This window comes from Mesoplodon mirus (assembly GCF_964341445.2).
Source record: "Mesoplodon mirus genome assembly, chromosome: 4".
NCBI classification, from domain to species: Eukaryota; Metazoa; Chordata; class Mammalia; order Artiodactyla; family Ziphiidae; genus Mesoplodon; species Mesoplodon mirus.
In genome coordinates this window covers 179,621,681-179,635,665 of record NC_138979.1, presented here as the reverse complement: position 1 = coordinate 179,635,665, position 13,985 = coordinate 179,621,681, and the positions used below count along the sequence as shown (strand labels likewise).

Below are 13,985 nucleotides of genomic sequence, written 5' to 3'. Positions count from 1 at the left end.
CACCCTGGGTGCAGGGGGAAGCTTAAGGGTCTAGTAGAAGCTGCCCATCTGCCCTGGGCAGTTGGAGGAGTAAAGGAATGAGTATTTGCCAAGGACCATGGCATGTTGGCTCATCATTTGCATGTTGAGCGTAACCTGCATTGCCCTATTCATCCTTATGACTCTGGCAGGCAGGTGTCAGTCTCCCTTTGCCTTGACAGATGGAGGCACTGAGGCTCAGAGAGGCTGAGTGACCTGTCCTAGGTCACACAGCTGGGAAGTAACAGGGCCAGGGTTAGAACCCAGGACTCCAAGCCTTTTCTTTCCCCCACATCCTTTTTCATCAATGGCAGAAGATTAAATCACATTTACTGTGATAAACTCATCTTGCCTGAACTCCTCAAAACTGCAGAGTCTCAGGTTCGTGGGAGATGTTGGAGGACTCAAGCATTTAATCACCCTCCACGACATCACCTGCTTCCTCCCCACCACCACGTGCTATCAACGCTCTGCTTCCACACCCTAAGGAATGGGGAGCTTATCACTTCCCGAGGAAGCCCCTTCTCTCTTTGGATAGCTCTAACGGGTCAGAACACACGTAGCACTTTCTATGGGGAAACTGAGGCACAGAGAAGCTGCCAGATCTGGGAAGAGCTGAGATTGTCAATTTCTTTGTTGTCTTCTTAGACAGTAGTTCATGCCTATTTGTGTGTGTGTGCGTGCACACATTTGTCTTCTAAGCATTTGAGAATCGTATTAAAGTGTGTCTTCTTTTTTAAAGGGCATTTTAGAATTCAGGTCCCTCAAAACGAAGATGTGAGCTCTGTGTGAATAGACATGGGGCAGGCAGCAGGACTCCTTGAAAAAGATCACCCCTTGTCAACACTTGTCAATGCAAACCCGCTTTGGACCTTCAGAGTTGTTTTCCCCAGCGGATCGTGGCCAAGGCACAACTCCTCACTTAAATAAGCAAAGTGTTAGCTCTGAGAAAGGAGAAGCAAACAGGACCCTTAGACACAGATCTCCACCTGGGAGACCACTAATTACACGTTTTCAGTTGTGGTGTGAACCCAGGCTAGTGGGGGCCTGCATGTCGCCTCACCCTCTTTCCCTCTCCTGGGTGGGTCAGAGATTTGGAATCGGGCAAAGTCAACATGAATTGTCAAAGAGTCAAGTTAGGGGCTTCCCTGGTGGCACAGTCGTTGAGAGTCCGCCTGCCGATGCAGGGGACGCGGGTTTGTGCCCCGGTCCAGGAGGATCCCACATGCCGCGGAGCGGCTGGGCCCGTGAGCCATGGCCACTGAGCCTGTGCGTCCGGAGCCTGTGCTCCGCAACGGGAGAGGCCACAGCGGTGAGAGGCCCGCGTACCGCAAAACAAACAAACAAAAAAAACAGAGTCAAGTTAGAGCCCCCATAGACTGAGGCATTGCTACATGAGTCAAGTAGGTGGGTAAGAGCACGTGGCAGCTAGGTCTGACCCAGCCTGGCAGCTGTGGGAAGATCCTGTCTCCTTTGTGGACATCGTTCAGCTATTTAAATGACACAGACACACACAGACACACACACACACACTCTCCTGAAGTCACTGCTGAGATAAATGTAGCCAGCAATGCTTCTCCGTTGTGTGGGTTGTAAGAAGTCTGTTTTTACAAAATCAGTGTCTAGGGCCTTTGGTGAGTGAGAACACCTGAAGTTGGAGGCATAGGGTCAAGTGTTATCAACCTGGAGGGGATAGTTGGGGCAGGAGAGTGGGTGAGATGACTCAGGTATGAGAGGTAGAGAGAGAGAAGTGCTCAGGTCAGAACCTCGCAGAAACACCTGCATCGTTCCTCTCAGCATCATCCCCACCACCGTCAGCATCACTATTTCACCACTATCATTATTATTATTATTATTATTATTATTTTGCGGTACGCGAGCCTCTCACTGCTGTGGCCTCTCCCGTTGCGGAGCACAGGCTCCAGACGCGCAGGCTCAGCGGCCATGGCTCACGGGCCCAGCCGCTCCGCGGCATGTGGGATCTTCCCGGACTGGGGCATGAACCCATGTCCCCTGCATCAGCAGACGGACTCCCAACCACTGTGCCACCAGGGAAGCCCACCACTATCATTATAATCATCCTCACCATCATCATCACTATTATCGTCATCACTATCATCCTCATCCTCATCCTCACCATCCTCCTGCTCATCATCATCACCATCATTATCATCACTTGACTTGGTACCCTGGAAAGTGAACCTTTGGTTCCTCAGGGAGCCAGTAGGTATATTCTATAATAATAGTACTAGTAATAAGAGCATATATACTTTTTAAAAAAATTTATTTATGTATTTATTTACTTATTTTGGCTGTGCCAGGTCTTAGTTGCGGCACACGGGATCTTCATCGTGGCATGCAGGCCTCTTAGTTGTGGCACGTGGACTCATAGATGTGGCATGTGGACTTCTTAGTTGCAGCATGCATGCGGGATCTAGTTCCCCAACCATGGATCAAACCCAGGCCCCCTGCATTGGGAGCACGGAGTCTTTACCCACTGGAACACCAGGGAAGTCCCAAGAGCATATATACTTTTTAAAATGGTATATAAATGTACTTTGCTTTGAGTCCTCCACAACCTGGAAAATGCGGGTAGGTGTTTTATCCCCATTTTGCAGAAAAGGAAACTGAGGCTTAGAGAAGTTATGGACATAGCTAGTGTGTGACAGAGTCTTCCCTGGAGCCCAGTCGTCCAAGCTCCTGAGAACTGGGCCCCCGCCCTGCACCATGCTGTATCTTGACTGTGGGGCCTCCACTGTACTGGGTGGCCAGCTCTTGGCTGTGCACTCCCATGAAGGTGCAACCCAGCCAGTCCCTCTAGGATTTAGGAACTGTCCTTTGGCTGCTTTCATGGACATCGCAGCCAAGAAACCCGTTAGACGTTTGGACTTGTGAGATTGGCATTCAGGTGATATTGAGGGTGTTGATGATGAAGATGTTGATGAGGAACAAGGAGAGGGAGGAAACGAAGAAAGAGGAAGAGGAGGAGGGGATGAAGAAAGTGATGGTGAAGAACACAATGATGAACATGGTGGTGATGATGCTGATAATGGTGATTGTGGTGGTGACGGTGGTGACCATGATTTAGATGGTGATCATTTTTGTTTTCTTTTATTGTTATTTTTTCAAACCCTGTGTCAAGGGCTGATGTTCAGTGGATTGCAGCAAGGGAGCTGCTCTGCTACTTATGAAACGCTGACCCCGAAGCAGGTCATCTTCAAATGGTTTACATTCCCCACGAATGTGTCTTGTAATGGGTGAGGGGGCAGCCCCCTTTCCACCAGCACCCCTGTTTCCTGGGAAGAGAAAACTGGGGCACGTGGCGGGGCCAGAGGGGAACTGGCTATCCGAGGCCAACTGGAGGCCTGCAGTGCTGCTGTATGGTTCTGCCTGTACGGGATTCTTAGAGATCTTTAGTCATAATCCCACAGATGGTAGCTTCACCCCATTGGCCAAACACATGCACCAAAGATGGTGATCATAGTAATGATGCATAATAATAACGGCAGCAGCTTTGAGTACCTACTGTGTGCCGGGCTCTGTCTCATTGAATCCTCACGACAACTCTGTCAGGTAGGTGCCATTATTCCCCCTATTTATAGATGGAAATCTGAGGCTTAGCGAGGTTGAGTGACCTTCTTAAGATTCACACCCAGGACTCTTAATAACCTGGCAAAGATTTGTGTAAGCACGGACAAAGCCTGTAACTTTTTTATCCTCTTCCTCTCTGAGCGGTTTGAGAAAACTAGAGATCTTTGTTCCTGGCAGAACTGACATTAGTCCCACTTCACAGATGGGAAAACTGAGGCCGATGCGGTTGGAGAGTCCACCCGGAGCCACTGCTGCTCCTGGGTCATCCCAGCCCTCTCCTCCGGAGCCCACTCACATCTCCTGCTTTGGTTCTGCAGACCCAGCGGTGGCGAGGGCTCGGCTCCCTCTGCCGGAAGGTGTGCTGCGTGGCGCTCCCCCTGCAGCTGCTGCTGCTGCTCTGCCTGTTGCTGCTCTTCCTGCTCCCCGTCAGGGAGGCGGACCGCAGCTGCACGCTGGCCAACAACTTTGCCCGCTCCTTCACGCTCACGCTTCGCTACGACGGCCCCCCGCCCACCTAGCCCCCGGCGGCGCTCGGGGGACTTTCTTCTCCAAACTTCCACGTGCCCCAGGCTCCTCCGGAGGATGCTGGGGAAACTGGAAACAGGGGCAGGCCAGAGCCTCCCGGGCTGCATTCGTGTAAATACTGTATTGATATCCCCAGAGCAAAATTACTTTTTATACAGTGTCGTCTTAGTCTATTTATACTAAACATGTACTATGTGGGACTAGGGAATAATGCATAACATTTTTATATGCTCTCTATGTAAATGCTCAGTATGTATGATTTCATATATGACCTCTATTTGTCTTTGGGAAAATTCCCAGCAGTGTTTTTGTCCAGTGGGATCTTGTGGCATTTTGGCCTTGGTCTGCAGTCAGCCCTGGAAAGCAGGAACAATAACAGGTCGCTTTTATGGCCACCTCCCATCCAGAAGCCAAGCCCTACACCCAGATGTCCGTGAAGAGGACTCTGAGCTGTCAGCAGAGAAGAACAACACTGACCCTCATTCAGAGCCCAGTGACTCTTACTTTAGGTGCAATGAGAACAACCATGCTCGTCTAGTTTTTAGAACGGCAGCAGATTAGATGCTGTGGGTTAGAAGCAGAAAGGGTGCTGATCCCAGGCAGGCTCAGTGGCAGCAATGAAAAGTGACAAGTGATGGAGTGAAATTAAGGGAGGAAAAGAAGAACTCCAAAGAACAGACCCAGAACTAAGAAAGCACAGCAGGGGGCTTCCCTGGTGGTGCAGCGGCATCGGACGCGGGTTCGTGCCCCGGTCCGGGAAGATCCCACATACCACGGAGCGGCTGGGCTCGTGAGCCATGGCAGCTGAGCCTGCGCGTCCGGAGCCTGTGCTCCGCAACGGGAGAGGCCACAACGGTGAGAGGCCCACGTACCGCAAAAAAAAAAAAAAAAAAAAAAAAAGAAAGCACAGCAGAATGGGGACCTCAGGGAGCCCGAATAGCCCAGACCAGTGATGAAGGTCCATGGCCAGGACAGTGCGTCTTCAGAGAATGTTTAGATCATGCCATGTGTTCTCTGCTCTGTTCAGGGAGAAAATGAAGGAGAGGAAGCTTGTTAGGCTTTCCCCACAGAATGATGAGCACACTCTGTGTGTAGCACCCACCTGACAGTGCCAGGGAAGATGTGTTACCCCCGTTGCTCTTAAGCTGAGTTTTCCATCATCTACGACTCAGGCTGAAGGGACAAAGGGGAGCATCTGCCACGCCAGGGGCCAGAGATCAAGGGTCCAAGGTAGAGAGTGGAGGTCCGCCGTGGAGCTCAGCCTGTCTGAAGGGCTCTCCCTCCTCCTCCCAGAAGGGACTTTGGAGAGAGGTGGGTCCTGTGTCCCACACATGTGCCCACGAGGGACCCAGGAGCCAGGCGCCCCACCAGGCCCCCTCTGCAGGGGCTTCGCAATCGGGCCCATGAACCACCTGGGCCCTGAGGCTGGAAGTACATTCCTTCCTCCCCAAGGAATTCTGGAATGGTTCCTAAGTGCTTCATAACTGGATCATATTTTCCCTAAATCAACACAAAATTTTTCTTTTTAAAAAATGCTTAGTTCCCACTCTTTACAAATTGATTTTGTCTGTTCAGCTACGCATAGGAGACCAAGAGGGGATTCCTCAGGCCTTTGAAATCACAGTGTTATAGGCCAAGAAAGACCTTTAAACAGAGGGGAAACCGAAGACCCAAGAGGGTCCAGACCCCCAGCCCGTGCCGCTGCCCCCTGCTCTCTGGAGCACACGGACCCGTCCTTTCTAGCACAAGCCCAGCCTCAGCACAGCTCTCAGCACAGGGACCCCGGCGTCCCTGTAACTAGAAAGAGCTGGACATCCACAGGGCGGGGAAACAGCGTCATCGACAAGGGCTCTCAGCGCTGACTCAGAAAGCACACTTTTCTCCAGATATTTAGAAACCAAGCCACAAAGCCGTTCTCCACAGGCGATCTCTTTACTGGAAAATCAGGGGCTGTGTGAACCAAGACCTCAGGCCCAGGCAGCTGAGCCCAGATGCCCACTGGCTTGCGTTGCTCCAGCCCAAGAAGGCCAACGCCGTGGCCAGGGCCTCTGAACATCTCCTCTCCCACTCTCCCACTTCACAGCAAGCAGGCAGCGGCCCAGAGAGGGGAAGCAACTTACCCACAGCCACACAGCAAGAGGTGGCCAAGGCCAGAGCTGAGCCTGGTCGCCGCTAACCCCAGATGGCGCCCTGCTCGCGGTCGTCCCATCCCCCCACCCCTATCTGTAACTTCAGAAAGAAAAGGCTCGAAGGATGTAAGCACAGTTGTGTCCTGCGTGTGGGCTTGGGGGAGAGGTGTAATGTGTGGGCTGGTGGGTGGGAGTGTCTGCATATATTTTTTAAACTTTGACAGTGATGCCATAGAGCTTGTTTGCATAACTTTTTTTAAAAAAGAGAATTGATATTTTCATTACTTTCATATAAATGCGGTGCCGATATGATATAACCATCATTTACTGGTGCTTTTCAAGTGTCATCTCTTGCTTAAAGTGGGTGCAGACATCTGTGATTTTTATGACTTTCTAGCTTCCTGAGCACCAACCTCGAAGAGCTTTAATGTGCCTTTTGAGAAGGGTGTCGCAGTGGGACCTTCGTGTGTTTATTTTTCCTCTGTCCCCCAGAGTGAGAGAGATGGTAAGACGTGTGAACATCACTGCCCAGCCCAGGGGTGTGTGCGTGCGTGTGTGTGTGTGTGTGTGAGAGAGAGAGAGACAGAGAGACAGAGAGACAGAGACAGAGAGAGGAGAGAGACGGAGGAAGGGGGAGGGGGAGGAGGAGGAAGAGAGAAACACAGGTGAGCCTGATCAAAGCTGCTGTAACCCTCCTTAGCTGTCTCCCCTGATGAGGGACACGCCTGCCCCAGGCTGGCCACGTCTGGGGCAGTGGGGAGATGGGGAGAGGTCCCTGCTTGCTCTGTGGATCCCGAGATGCCAGCGGCTCCCTTTGAAGTCTGTTACCTGAGTGTCTCTCACTGGTAACAGCACAGTGACCCCCAGCAAAGCCTCTTGTGTTCCCAGCCCAGTCGGGAATGCACCCTAATTCCCTCTCTCATGGGAACTCAGCTAATGGAGTGGCGTCTCCCCCTGCTTCTCTCACCCCAGTAGGATTGTCACCCATCTGGGTCAGCAACAGAGGAGAGGTGGTCGGGCCATGAGCTGTGAACACAGGCCCAGCATTAAACACATGGGCCCTGCTTTTCAGGAGCTTTCCCAGAAGCCCCACCCAGACACTTCTGTCGACATCTCACTGGTCAGAACTGTCACATGGTTCCTCTGCATCTCTCAGGAGTCTGGAAACACATCCTCCAACAAAATGGGCATCTCTTAGCGACAAGGAGGGGTCGAGTGGATTGGGGTGGCACTTAGGTGTCTCGGCCCCAGTCATCCTGACCCTCCGTGTCTTGGTCTCCTGCTCTGTCAGCAGAATTTGGGGGCATTCATCACTGAGGTGTGAAAATGACCTTCCACCACTGCCCCCCACCTGCCTCCCCCGGTGACGGGGGTCCCTGAGTTTTTCAAGTCCCTCTCCCTCCCCAAGGTGTCACAGCCATTCCCTCCACACTCAGGATACTTCTAGGTCCACCTTCTTGCAAGACTTGGGAACAGGTAAATAAACCAAAATAAATCAAGTGCCCCTCTTGGCCAGAGCGTGTGCAGGGGCAGCCCTCCACGCGCCACCCGTCCTGGCCGTGTAGGCTCAGGGATAAGCCTTTTTTTTTTTTTTTTGCGGTACGCGGGCCTCTCACTGTTGTGGCCTCTCCCGTTGCGGAGCACAGGCTCTGGACGCCCAGGCTCAGCGACCATGGCTCACGGGCCCAGCCGCTCCGCGGCATGTGGGATTTTTCTGGACCGGGGCACGAACCCACATCCCCTGCATCGGCAGGCGGACTCTCAACCACCGCGCCACCAGGGAAGCCCAGGGATAAGCTTTTTAACACTTGTGTGTCTGCATCCAGCCCAGGAAATTTGTAGTTGCTTTAATTTCTTCTGGAACATGAGTTACTCCTGGGTGCAAATCCTGGAAAGAGAGGCTCTCTTGAGCGTTTCCAGGCTGCCCCCCTTCCCCCCATTTTCCAGCAAACCGCTGAGGCCTGGAAAGGGAACGTGGGAGGACACAGCCACAGGTGGCTCCCAGCGTCCGACTGACGGAGCCTCCAGCAGAGGAGCAGATTCAGAGGATTTAAATCATCATTTCTCCCTCCGTTTCAATTACAAGAGAAAGGCCTTCTATTCGTCAAAGTAAGCAGAAGGGGGCATTCATTTTTAAAAAGAAATTAAAAAGACAAAAGCTCATGGTTTAAAAACAGATCTTAAATCAGAGCACCCAGAGCCTGAAAGAACAGTCAGCCAATTCAGCATCCTCCAGTGCCTGCCTTTTGGTTGTCCTAGTAATGTGACAGCTGCTTACAGGTTGGTACCCAACCAGCTTGTTCAGACGGGGCGGTAATCATACAGAGGAACCTCAGTTTCCCCGAGGGTCCCAGGCTTCCTTTCAGGAATGCTTACTCCTAAGCTCATCAACCAGAGCACAGGGTGGCAGCCCCTCTCCCTATTCTGATGGAAATGGGAGGGAAGAAACAAACTGAGGACCTGCAAGATGGCCCTGACTCCTTCCAGAGCCCTCACCGTGGGACCATGGTCTTGTTTTTAGATGCTGAAACCAGAGCACAGAGAGGGTTAGCAACCTGCCTAAAAGCAACCGGCTTGTGCGTGAGTGGTTGATTTGGGGCTTGTACCCCGGGTTGATGGGCTCCAGGCCTCTCCGTGGAACTCCAGCCTCAGCTGCTTTTCTTTCCTTGGCAGGCCTGGGCTGCTGCTACTTTGGCAGCTGGTTAGCTAGTTGAGGGTAATGTTCCAGAGGAAGGGTCGCAAGGCTTCTTTCTGATGCCCACTCCCCCGGAGAGCTGACAACATCAGGGTGATGTGCCGGGGGACAGAGACGGGGTGCTTACCATCCCCTGGAAAAACAGAAATAGACCTCCTCTTGCAGGGCAGCTGGAGGGCAGAGTCGGCTTTGGGATGTCGCTGCCTGTAGAACAGTTCTGATTCCTTCCACTGGAGAAAAAAAGAGGTATTTCTCTCCAGAGCCAGTGGCCTTGCATGTTCTAGAGTTTTACAGGCGAGGAACAAGTGGACAGAGGAAGTTTTGTGTGAATGTGGTGTGTGTGTGTGTGTGTATACATCTATGTGCATGTGTGCATGTGTGTGTATGTGGACTACGTGTTCATCTCCACCCAGAAGCACAGCTACGCAGCCCTTGTTTCCAGCCCTGGGCTTCCGGGCAGCAGATACCACCAGCCTGTGGTCTCTGGGACCCTCAGGGTGACCATGCTGGACCCAGGATGTTTCCCCTGGTTCCAGCATTTTATGCCTCTTATGGAAGCAACTGGTTGTTCCCCCTGCTGTTCTCCACACAAAGGGAAGGTCAGCTGACCCCCTGAGGTCTCTGCCATCTGGAAACTCCCTCAGGCTGGTTTGGAAAACGATGCCCTCTCTTTTTCTCTGGCTAGCATACAACCTGCTCTTAGAGGAAGACTTAGCTAAGTGGGTCCTAATTTGCCCATTTCTCTCTTGCTCTGTGTGTCTGTCTGTGTGTTTTAGAAACCAGTGATGTTCAAAGATGCCAAAAACCCAGGAAATGATAATTTAACAGCTTGCGGATAAATATATCTTGGTTTCTGTCCCTTTTTCTGCTCTCAACCACTGTTTCTTAAAACATTTATGATCTAAATATATGTGAACGTGCAGTTACTAGCTCTACATTCTCTTTTCATTTATGTTTGATTTTATAGGACTCCACTGAGGAAGTGTCAGCTTTTATTCTTTTCATTTGCTTATTTATATTCATTCATGTTTTCTTTTAGAGCATGTTTAAGGCAAGATTTGAATGTATACAGGGTCAACACAATAATGGTGAGGGTAGAAATAACCTGTTTATTGATGTACACAATCTATTTTTAACCAATAAATGGATTGGCTAGTTTTAAAAGATGCCTCCAGAATCAAGAAAGAGAGAGGGAGAGGGAGGGAAGGAGGGAGGGAGGGAGAGAGGAAGAAAGAAAGGAAGGGAGAAAGAAACTAGTGATGTTCATAGAATTTGTTGAGCACCTCAGGTACCAGAAGCAGGAAAAATGGCAAGTTTCCAATACCAGCTTTGGAGGAATGACCACTTTCCCCTCCATTTCAAGTCCAAAAGACCAGCCCTCTCATCCCAAAGCAGGTGAGCCCGGTGGATTGGTTAGTTTCTCTCGTCACCCCTCTAAAGGGAGGGCTCAGGAACCAGAAGGCACCACACCTCCTCAGAACCCCACCTGGAGGCATCCCTGCCTCCCTGCAGTCTGTCTACCGTCAGTCAAGTCCACAGAGGCCAAGTCAGCCCACCTTTGCTCTTGAAGACTTGGTGACACTAACCTAGTACTGGCCAGCTAGCTATTCATGTTGGCTAGACTGGTCTGGTTAATGCACGGTGAACCAGACAAGGGCATGGTGGAGTGTGTGTGTGTGTGTGTGTGTGTGTATGTGTGTGTGTGCACGTGTGTATGTTTGATGCTGTGTCCGTGGGCTTTGTTGTCAAAAGCAAACTAAATTTTTGTCAATGTTTAAAATGTTCTATTATGTAAACAGTAGACACAGGGACCATATCCACTCCCATCATATTATTTGTGATTGTAAAACACACATTTGCAATAAGTTAAGCTTTCTGGGAACGCAAGCAGAGTGAGAGCCAAGTGAATGTCCTGGAACATGTGTGTATTATCTTGGTTCATATCAAGTCCAAAGCCGGCCGAGAGCCTTCCCTGCCTTCCCTGCTTGGGAGGGAGGGGCTCTAGTTTCTTGTCAGTGCTGTGTTTTAAAGTCATATGAAGTTTTCATCCCCTTTCTGTTGTTCAAGTTGGAAGTAGCCATGTTCTCAAAGATGGTTTGACGTTTTTGCTATTGCTTTATGTTTTCTAAAACGTATCTACTTTATGTTTGGAAATAAAAATCTCTATTTTGGCCTATGAAACATTGTGTGGTTTGGAAGTTCTTTTTCTGAGGTAAAAGGGTTTGTCTGAAGAGATTATAAGGAGAAAGATGCCATGTGGCTAAGGCCGACTCATTGTTCAATTCTGACTTCCGGGCAGAATGGAGGCCTGGTTTTTTCAGGGGTTGAACTCAAGGCAATAGTGTCTCTCAATCCAATGTGAGCGTCAAATCACCTGGGAAGCATCTTCATAAATTTTGCCAACATCTCCCCAGACTTCCTGGGTCACAGTCTCAGGGGTGAGGGCAGGCCAAGCAAATTTTGGAAATTCCAAAATGCGTTCTGAGTAAAGAGATGGCCCCAGACAGATCCAGGCAGCGGGGAGGTAACAGGAGGCCCGTCTGACACTTTGCTCCCACACCCCTCCCCAGATCAAAAGCCCACTGTGATGGTTTGTTTAACAAACTGCTCTTAGGTTTGGGGATCTGGTTTCCCAACCGACAGTGCATTGGAAGCTGCAGCAGAGGGGACAGCAGAATCAGGAGAAGGGGAGTCCCATGCCCAGGTTCGAGGAAAGGTCTAAGAAACCAGCAAGTGAACCCAGTTAATGAAGGCTTCTAACTAGGGCCCTGGCTTGCCAAGAAAAGGAAACTTTAGGTCCAGAATCTGCTGACAAAGGCACGGGTGTGTACTCTTCAGTCTAGAACACGTTCCATGAGAAGGATTTAAAACAGAAAGCCTCTGCCTCTGGCATAATTTATTCCCCAAATTAAAAAAAAATCTGCCATTGTTTTAATAATGCATGTAATACTTTTTCTAATCTGTTATCTTAAGAAAACTTCCTCACCTTTTGGGAGGACAGAGAGAAGGACACCTCAGGCGAGAAGTGATGTGTCTGCGATCCCTTACTCCTAAGATGCTGGGATAAGGTAGAACAAGCTTCTAGACTCTGCCGCAGCCTAAGCGGCATCCAGAACTGTGAGTGAGAAAGACTTGGAACTTTCTAGATTCAGGATCAGGTTCCACTGCACATGCCCTGGAGTTCAACATTGTTGAACTCACTAGCTGAGGTTTTTTTTTCTTCATCTTAACACACCTTACTTTATTATTTTTGTGTGTGTGTGCTACGCGGGCCTCTCACTGTTGTGGCCTCTCCCGTTGCGGAGCACAGGCTCCGGACGCGCAGGCTCAGCGGCCATGGCTCACGGGCCCAGCCGCTCTGCGGCATGTGGGATCTTCCTGGACCAGGGCACGAACCCGTGTCCCCTGCATTGGTAGGCGGACTCTCAACAACTGCACCACCAGGGAAGCCCAACACACCTTACTTTAAATTTATTTATTTATTTATTTTAGATTTCTATTGAAATATAGTTGATTTACAATGTTATGTTAGTTTCAGGTGTCCAGCAAAGCAATTCCATTATAATACATACATATATACACACACACACACATATATTCTTTTTTAAATTCTTTTCCATTATAAGTTATTACAAGATACTGAGTATAGTTCCCTGTGCTATACATCTGAGTATTTGCCTTGGTGGAGCAGCTCTGCAGACAAAGATCAAAGGATCAGACTGCAGCAAGAACAATGTTTGTTTGCTACAAGGAATTTACAGCTGGAAGAAGGGAGTCACCAGGCATCTCAGGACCATTGACTAAAGTCTCAGCGTAATAATACCACATGCCCTCAAAGGATCCTTGTAGTCATATGGCCGGGGATATGGAGGCCCCTCCTTCCTCATTAGTTGTCCAAAAACATAAAGCATATCCTCTGAAGGAAGACAGAACTTTGCCTGCTGGGGTCCTTTGCCCCTTAGATGAATATGGAATTGGTCATAGTGTTGCTGATTTTAAGCTTTAATTCGTATAATGGAATAGTGTGCCAGGCATCGTCTATAGTAACAAAGCACTGTGTACCTGTTTGTTTCTACAACAGAGACATCAAATCTTGGGTCAGAAACTTCAAGTGTTAAAACACTGACTCAGTGGGAAAACTAGATTCAGTCTCCTTCGTTTTCATTTCGCACCTTTGGGGGAATCCAGCCCACTGTGAAAGTTATATTAAACACACACACGGTTTCTAAATCTTTACAGAGCTCTCTCTCTCCTACTCCTGGCTGGGTGATTAACTCATTTTTATGACTATGAATTATTTTTTTCACAACCAGGCATGCTATGGAAGTAATTATCTTACCTCTGTTTTCATCTGTGGCTTCCAAGCCCAGCCGTGACATGTTTAATAGAGATTCATCATCTTTCGTGGAAACCCCTTGGTGGGAACATTACTCAGCTACTTGGCCTTGGCCTTTTCTGTCATTGTCTTGCCAACCCTGGCTCCAGCCGCTCCTGCAGTGACCTTTCTCCACTCTGCTTCCCCCAATCATGCATCAAGAGGGGCCACTTGTTTGGGGGCTTCCATCGCTGGGATTTTGTACGGCCGTTGCCCTCTGGCATGCATCCTGGTCCCTGCTCCCGGCTCCCACTTGGTCTTCACTGTGGCTTCTGCTGTCAGTTTCTAACAGCAGGGCTCCTCTACCAATGGGCATCAAGGGAAATTGTTCCAAATTGTCCTGCCCCACAGCCCCTCTCACTTGGAGAGTGGGTGGTTCCTGTCCTCGAGCATCTGCAAATAATGGAGGCCTTTCTGCTTTGGAATGAGGTGATGGGAAGGGAAAAAGTAAAAATTTTTTAAGAAGGAAGCCAAATGGAATTTGGTATCCTGGACTGCATCCTAGAACAGAGGACATTGGCCAAAAACCCGATGAAATGCAAATGAAGTCTGCAGCCCTGTTAATAAATCTGTGCCAGGGTTAATTTCTTGGTTTTGACAAATGTCCCATGGTGACGTGAGATGTGAGCCTTAGAAGAGATCCGGTGAAGGG

General features: G+C 49.8%; 1 protein-coding gene across 6 annotated transcripts in view; it reads left to right on the top strand.

The window, feature by feature from the left end:
- Positions 1 to 11,133, top strand: part of SYNE3 (spectrin repeat containing nuclear envelope family member 3) — a 102,768-nt gene extending 91,635 nt beyond the window's left edge. For 5 of the 6 annotated variants that reach the window (XM_082617213.1, XM_082617211.1, XM_082617212.1 and 2 more), the window contains one exon: positions 4,438 to 11,133. In XM_082617213.1, the coding sequence (XP_082473339.1) occupies positions 4,438 to 4,695 (258 nt within the window). In that variant the 3' untranslated portion in view covers positions 4,696 to 11,133. Of the gene's footprint in view, positions 1 to 3,926; positions 4,256 to 4,437 lie in introns of those variants that run through there. The other variant, XM_082617209.1, reaches the window with a different exon arrangement.
- Positions 11,134 to 13,985: the final 2,852 nt, after the last annotated feature.